The 8071-nt window shown below is 54.0% G+C and overlaps 1 protein-coding gene across 3 annotated transcripts in view; it reads left to right on the top strand.

The window, feature by feature from the left end:
* Positions 1-2724: 2724 nt before the first annotated feature.
* LOC308224565 (H(+)/Cl(-) exchange transporter 5) overlaps positions 2725-8071 on the top strand; it is a 54763-nt gene continuing 49416 nt past the window's right edge. Inside the window, exons 1-4 of one of the 3 annotated variants that reach the window (XM_080624637.1) lie at positions 2725-2814; positions 4209-4364; positions 6678-6740; positions 7808-8052. In XM_080624637.1, the coding sequence (XP_080480763.1) occupies positions 4250-4364; positions 6678-6740; positions 7808-8052 (423 nt within the window). In that variant the 5' untranslated portion in view covers positions 2725-2814; positions 4209-4249. Of the gene's footprint in view, positions 2815-4208; positions 4365-6677; positions 6741-7794; positions 8053-8071 lie in introns of those variants that run through there. The other 2 variants (XM_080624642.1, XM_080624640.1) reach the window with 2 other exon arrangements.

Below are 8071 nucleotides of genomic sequence, written 5' to 3'. Positions count from 1 at the left end.
GCAGTTTTGACAGGACATAGGCTGACTTAACCTCGGTGACTCCTCCAACCATGTCCTCATTATTGTTGGTTCCACATGCAGAGCCTCGTGCCTGTTGTAGGTGGAACTTGATGGGGTGGTCATGGAGGAGACCTGCCTGCTGTGCTGTGCTGGAACCTGTCACCACTGCCCCCATCCCTTCAGGTGTCAGAGGACAGGGCAGTCTGTGTTCAGCACAGACCTCCCCTGAGGAATATCAGGGAAGGAACTTGAGAAAATAGGGCTGTTAGAGCCAGTGGGCAGAGCACACAGGAGCTGGGGCTTGTCCTTGACACTGCAGCCAAAGGGCATCAGCTGGATGAGCACAGTGGCTGGATTTACCCTGCAGTGTGGAAGCAATGCAGTAGAAGGGCTCATTGGGTTCCAGTCCTCCAGCATGTTGGATGCAGGGAGGAGGTGGGATTTGGGCAGGCCACCTTGGCCAGCAAGAGCTGTCCTGTGGGAGCTGGTTCTGCCATTTCATGTGGACCAGGCAGTTGTTTGGTGGGGAAGCAGGAGCTGGGACCTGTGGAGTGATGGCTCCATGCTGTAAGAGCAAGTGAGGCTGAATGAGGCCTGGGTCCTGCTGCTTCCTGTCTCCAGGCTTTCTCCACCCAGGCCCATGGGAGGGACTGGGGTTTCCCTGACATCTCATGTGCTCTTGGCCACCAGGAGAAGTCTGTGCTGCAGATGGGCACCCTGAATGGTGAGGAGGCAAATGGGATGCTGCTGCAGGTACCAAACCTCCTCTATCTCCAGAGAGAGCTCTGGGATAGCAGCAGCCACCTCCTGGAGCTGGAGCTGCAGGTGACGGCCCTGGGCAGTGCTCCGGGTGCAGGCAATAGGAATGGGTGAAGGGAACCCATTCTGTTGTCCCTGCTCTGGCACCCAAGGCTTGCTCTATGGGAAGCAGGTGAAAGCCCATCTAAAGCAACATGCTCAATGGTTATGTCACTGCGGGGAACTTGTATTTTTGAGAAATAAATGTTTTTACAGGCAAATCTTGGTCCTGCTGCTTTCTTTTTCTCACCCAGCTTGCGTTGCTGGCCATGGGGAGGGCAGTGCTCCATCCTTATTTTTCTGTCAGCATGGAGCTCTGCTGTCCTTCTAGTAAATTCCAAAAGGATTCATAAATGTCAGGCCAGCAAACAGCTGCAGAATGCTCCCTGCTTCCTCTCCAGCCTCTTCTACTCAACAGGCGGCGAACTGGAGGTCCATGACCCCCCCTCTTCCTTCCGAGCAGATGGAGTTTGCTGCTGGTGGCAGTATTTGGGTGGACACCTTGTGCAGCACAGCCACACCAGCTCATATTTGGTGACAAGGATGGGTACACAGGGAAAATGAGAGCTCGGGAGCAGCCTGTGAAGGGGTTCCCATGCCCGTATTGAGGGAAGCAGGTTGCTGTACATGCAAGGCTCTCTGGGGTCTGTAGCCCACATGTGCAGCACATGTAGCTGTGAGCTTGTCAGTGCTGGAGCTTTGCAGGGCCCTGTGGTCCTTGGAGCTGTGGTGGATGTGGATGGTGGTGTCTGCCCGGCCCTGGCTGCCTGCCTGCCTGCAGTAGGGGCCTGGTCACTGTGACAGCTGTGAAGGAGCAGCCAAGGTGGAAACCATCCATTGGCCCTCTTTGGCCAATTTCCCTTCCAGGTCTTATCTGCCGGAGCAGCAGATGCTTCCTGGGTGCCCTGGTTACTGACAGGGAAGAGTGGGGAAGACATGGGATGGAGGAGATGGATCGAGCAACCCTCAATCACTGCCAAGGCGCAGACACTGTCAGGCGTGGGAAGTGCTGGTCCTTCCCTCTGCCCCTGCACTCCCTCTCTCCACACTGCTTCGGGTTTGCTCTGTTTTGGCAGGAACCCACATTCTCATCACCCCTCTCCTCCCCTTGGCTCAGCTGCAGCGGCTCCTCCCAGCTCCTCTTCTCCTGCCAGCACCAGGAACATTCCCCTGCACGCTGTGGGACTGCTGCTTGAAAACCCATCGCTGGGAGCAGTGAAGGAGCCCAGGGTGCTGCTGCTCCTGCACAAAAGGTAAACCTCATCCCTCCACTCCATCCTACTGCTGCTGAAAATTGGGAGCAACTGCAGCTCCTTGGGAATGGAAGGGGCTGCTGAGCTGAGCTTTTCCCATGAGATTTCCTTAAATAAGCCCTAGTCCTAAAAATAAGCGGGAAAAGTCATTGCAGAGAGGAAGTGCCATGTTAGCACTGCCAATGCCATGTTAGCACTGCTAATGCCATGTTAACACTCACAGTGGGAGGCATGTGTTCCTGTTCTCGAGTTAGTGGATTCCTCCAGCAGCCCCCACTGAAGGGGATTTGCTGTACTCTGGTTCTGCTCCTTGCTGGAGCTCCAGTGCCTGGCCAGGCTGGAGCGAGTTCTGCCAACCCAGGTTCCATGGGGCATCACCCACCTCGGGACAGGGGCAGCCACAGAGCTGCCATCCAGGCTGGTGGTGGTCACACTTGTGGCAAGCAGTAAGGGCAGGTTTTTGGGGTTAACAGTTGAAGTGTGAGTTCATCAGACAGCAGGAGATAGTGGCACGTTATAGGGCTATTCTCAGAGTGTTTATGCTTGTGTAGTGGCAGATAAGCAGCAGCTTATCTGCCCTGCCTTTGCCTTCCTGCTTTCTGTCTGTTCTGCTCCCTCTCCTAATCGGGTTTTCTCCTCCTTGCCATGGGGCAGCCGCATCCTCCCTGACTCCGCATCCTCCCTGACCCCACTCTGACCATCACATCTCAGGCTGGGCTGTGCCTGTGGATCCGCCCAAGCTGTGAGGGTCACTTGCAGCAAGGTAATTCCCTTCCGTGTATCTGTCCCGGGGTTTGTCTGTCCAACTGCATCATCTGCTGGTGGCCGAGCTGCTCCCTTCCTGCCGTGAGGCTGCTGCTCGGCACTGCTGCTGCTCTCCCTCATTCTCTGTGTGGCAGGAACAGGAGCTATTGCAGGCAAGTGGAGATGTTCTTCTCTGTCACAGCCAGTGTTTTACCTGTGCCCCGGCTCTCCCAAGGCAGCTCTTGTCCCAGCATCTTTGCTTGCAAAGCTTGGCTGGACCAGTTAGTTAAAGACTGACCTCTTCCATGTAGCCCTGTTGCAACAGTAGATAAAATCCATTCCTAAAGGGCTGCTTCTTCCACAGGTTTCTGTCTGTCTGCAGGGTTAAAGTTAGGGAAAGCTGTGCCTGGCGCCCAAGGCTGCTGGCTTGAGCTTGCCCTTGGAGGGGGAAGGCTGAGGGATGGCCAAAGCAACCTGGGAAACCTAAAGGACAGCCCCTGGTGCTGTTTAATGATGAAAAAGCCCCTTTTTTAAGCAGGACACAAATACCTTCGTGGGCTGTGCCTCACCTGAAATGTAACTGGGTATCATGAATCCCAACCCTTTGGTAATGCAGCCTCTGAACTCCAGACTCTGGGTCAAGTCTGGTGCTTTGTCTGCTGCCTGTTGTAGCTGCCGTGAAAGCAGGATCACACCAGTTCTAACGGGGTGAGTAACCCCAAGTCCAGTGTGTGAGGCAGTCGTGGGCACCCACAGACCCAGTATTAATCGTGTCATGGTCATGGGCTCCCGCTGGGTGATTTCCAGGTATTTATTTTTGCCTTGAAGCCGTCCCTGGGAAGGCTGCTTCTGAAGCCTCTGCTCTGACCGCATCTTCCTGTGCCCGTGCTGTAACTGCAGCCCCTGCTTCTCTTCACTGCTGCTCTTTGCCCTTTGGGCCGTGGCAGGTTCGCGGGTGCTCAGGCTGGTGCAGGGCTGGGGCAGCACCCAGCCTGTGCTGGGGGTGCAGGCGCTGGGGCGGCGCTGCTCTAAGGATATCGTCTACAGGAGATGAGGCTCAGTGCCAAGTGTTAAACTAAGAAACAAACGGATGTAAAGTGAGGGGAAAGGCAGAGAGAAGCTTGTGGGGAAAAGGGAATGAGTGTGACTTGGGCAGATGTGAGCTGCTTTTTAGGCTTTAGTAGTTTTCTATGACTTAAAACAAATCCTGAGAATCAGAGGAAACCCGTACACTCACCTCTGCAGAGTGGGAGCATCCACACACCCAAAAGCCATCAGCAGCTGAGGACTGTCTCTGTGTCCCCTGCATGAGCAGACCTTACGGCACTCCCAGCAGCTCCTCCTGTCCTGCTCCAGCTCCTCCAGGCTCTGCCCTGTCCTCCTCACTCTTCTGTCTTTATCTGTGCTTTTCAGAGACCTTCATCCCTGCTCTGCTGCCAGGGCAAAGCACGGATATGCAGCCTGTGCCCCTGCACAGCCTTTCAGAGCTGGAGAGAGCCAGTCTGCAAGAGATTGCCCTGTACCAGCTGCAGGAAAAGCTGCTCCTGGGAGATCTGAGCCTGGCTAAAGGTAGGGAATGGGTGAGGATGGCTACTGCTGAGGGAGGGGAACTCAGCCATTCGTGCTGCTCGTCCCCATTCCCGCTCTTCCTAACAAGAGATGTTGTTTATGGAAAGGCTTTTGTGACACATTTTGGTCCATTTTATGTTTTGTTTCCTGCTTTGGTTTGAGCCTTAAAGACCTCATCAGCCTTTTGAGGAGGGTTTGTGTGTCCATAGGAGTGTGAGAATGTGCCCTTGCCTGTTGTCTGCCTCTGATCCCCTAATCCGAACCAGATGCGGAATGCCTTGGCAAGGTCTTCCACTGGGACTGTCTTAATGCCATTGAGATGGGATAAGCTTTGCTTCTTGGATTGATGTCCAGCACAAAGTTCTGATGCTGGAATGGGGTTTATGCAAGGCTAAAGACGTGCTACTGAAATTAATGGGCAGATAAATATAGAAGCTCCAGAGGGACTGAGCTCCTCTGAACTGGCCTACGTAGACACAGAGGCACGGTCTGGGTTCCTGTAGCTGCCATCTACACATTAACCAGGCAAGGACAGTGAGGGGGGGAATAACTGATTCCTTCCCAGATTCACTCCTTACTCACGAGTGAACAGAACACCTTGAAACGCCTCCTCTGCCCCAGGCTGTGTTTTGCTATCCCAGTAGGGCAGGAGATACTCCCCTCTCATTCCCAGAGCTCCCAGTTGCTCCAGGGCTGCAGCACCAGTGACCACTCTGCCTTTGAGTCTCTGGGGACTCAGACCACAAACATCCTGCTCATTTTGAGCTGTGAGATCCCATTCTCAGTGGTAGCCTGCAGCAGCAGCTTCTCCAGTGCAAAACCCCCAACATTCCCTTCCTTGCTGTTAAGTGTGCTGCATTTTGTCCAGTGGGCTCCTCTTCCTGTGGGATAAGTGCAGGGACTGCAGAGTCCTCACCTCATCCTTGTGTGTGTTTTGCACATCGCTCTTGTGCTCAACCGGTTCCTGAAGGAAGCGGTTGCTGTCAGGGAATTGCTGCTTCCCTTTCTCCATCTTCACAGCCTTTAGGTTTCTACCTGCTCATTGTTCTCCTTGGCTGGGAGTCAGCGTGAGAGGCTGAGGATTAGGTGTGGAACTATTGTACCTGCAGCATCAGTTTCCTATCCCAGCATTATAAAGGGAAGTTCATAATGTTTGGAAGCACCTGAATTAGGGCTGCATGGTCTCCATTTGGCTCCATCCATCTGTGTATGCTTGCCCCCAACATCTGCCCACACAGAATTCCTGCTGCCTTTCACAAACAGCGATTACACAGATGATACTTTCCTTAGGGAAAAGGTGTTAAGCACCTCTTGTAATGCTTGTGTCTCCAGGCAGCTCGAGGATGAGCATCACAGTGTGTGCCCCCCACCATGAGCCAGACTCTGGGCAACCTTCACTTAGCTCCGGGTTGCTCTTCATCTTCCTGCTGTGTCTGGTCATTTGAATGAAACAACACAAATGGTGCTGCAGAATGCCTGATGTAGTGACATGCACGTGCTGCTTATACCAACTGCTATAGCTTGCCTTTAAATCTTCCACCATAACCCAAACAACTACACAGGCTGTTTCTAGAAGAGAATTCCACAGGAATAATGAGCACAAGCCAGAATAGGGCGATGTGTCCTGGAAAGATTTAAGGGAGGCTGTGAATGAGTTTTCAGTTCACTGCTGCTGGCTGCTGCCCCTGGATGTGCAACATGGGAATGCTGAAGAGCAGCACTTGCCTCCCCAGGGCCAGATGGGTTTCTGGTGGGATGTCTTGTCTAACTGTCCTTGTGCTCTGTCAGACATTCCCAAAAGCTTTTCTGTGGCTGGATTCATTTTTCCAGTGTGGAGACCAAGCCTCGGAGGATGAATTAGGGCATCCTCTAGGGTCATTAGGTAGTTGTTAGAACATCATCATCAATACCGAGTTGTGTACAAGGTGCATACAGAATTGAAAGGTGGCCAGAACAGGTTTAAGCTGCAGCCTTTGGGCAGCTGAAGTTTTCCTGCTGCTCTTCCACATGTGAGAACCCATCTGGGCCCCTCGCCACAGGCTCCTGGCACATCCTTTCACTCAGGGAGGATGGTGCCAGCCTCTGGGGCTGTGTCCTGCAGGCAGCTGAAACAGCATCCTCTGGGCCATGGCAAGAGAGTGCTTCAGGCATCCTCTGAGCCGTGGCCACAGCAGCCCCACACCATCCGTCCACCATGGGAGGTGCCTGTGACCATGCTCTGGGGCGAGGGGATGGAAGGCCAATGGCTGTAAGGGGAGATGGTACTAAACCAGCCTAATGATGCAGAACCTTTGCTTTCTTTTCTCCTTGTAGTCGGACCTAAAGGCAGCAAATCCATCCGCCAGAAACTGGAGAGCTTCTCAAAGGAGAAGAAGGGTGAGCAGCCCCCCTCTGCCCCATGCCTCGTCCCTGCTCACAAGTGGAATTGGTGATTTTTGATGGGAGATGCCCAGATTCAGCAAGGAGCTATGTCCCATGTTGGCTGTTCTCCAGAGGGGGTGTAATGATACGTGTAGAAGCATGACAGCATCTGGAAGGGATGTGTGTGCATGAGCTGTAAAGCTGTACAGACATCACTATTTCTATCTGCTCATTTTACCCCTGGACTTGCTGCTTCAGGGTCTGTTTTACTGCGGATGTTAGCCAGAAACCTGGGGAGAACTGAAGTAACCAGCCAGTTGGGAAACATGGGCTGGGTTGGGTTGAAGGGGCGTTAAAGCTCTTCCAGTTCCACCCCTGCCGTGGGCAGGGGGACCTTCCACTAAAGCAGCTTGCTTCTGAGCAATTCACTGATTTTCCTCACACCGGCACAAAGTCCTCTGGAAAAGTCATTTGGGGACAATGCCATCATCAGCGAGACAGTTCTGGGACAGCTGTAGCCAAGGTTCTTACACTGGAACTGTAGGTTATAACCTGGTGAGAATCTTCTGCATCAAATAGTTCTAGTGATTTATGAAGCTCCCACCTCACAGACACTATGAGGCTGTAACCAGCTGAAGGAAGGAAAGCTCAGAAAAACTGGGCACTGGTTGCAGCAAGCCCGTGGACGGAGGCCAGTTCTCCTGGGTCACCTTCCTCTTCCTCCGTGTCTCCCTCTCTGTGCCCTTCTGCTTGGCTCCTGCCTGCCCTGCACCTCGCGTCCCCCCACATCGTGCCCTGGGGATATTCTTCCTGGGCACTTCTGGGGAGCTTGAGGAGGAGCAGGGAGCAGGAAGGGACAAGGGCACTGTTTCAGGGCTCTCGTCCTGGATTCAAGCTACAGATCTTGTTGTGTATGGAACTGGTTTTACTCGCTGTCCTCTCCACTCTCCCTCCTTCACATCATCCTGGTGTTCACTCTGTCGGTCCATTCTTCTACCCAGGCACACACAGCCCTGGTGCTGGGCTCCCACTCTTCTTTCCTGCTGGTGACACTTCTCCATTGCTCCCATGTTCTGCCCTAGACTGCTCCCCTCAGACCTTCGGGATCCCACTCTCCCAGGTCATCGCCAATGACCGAGCGCACCGGCAGCTGCAGGAGGCGGTGAGGAGCAGCCGCCGGCTCTGCCTGGAGGTGGAGGCTACTGTGAGGACATTCCAGGCCCAGAGGCACCAAAGGATGGGCAGGAGCCTGGTGCCCTGTGGGGCCCTCCCTGAGGAACCACTTCCCCCCACTCTGCCCAGCAGCGAGTCCTGGCGCCAGCGGAGGGTACGCTGTGAACTGGGCG

Source organism: Psittacula echo (genome assembly GCF_963264785.1).
Source record: "Psittacula echo genome assembly, chromosome: 8".
Lineage (NCBI taxonomy): Eukaryota > Metazoa > Chordata > Aves > Psittaciformes > Psittacidae > Psittacula > Psittacula echo.
Note: the sequence above shows the minus strand (reverse complement) of the source record. Positions and strands in the feature narration are given on the sequence as shown.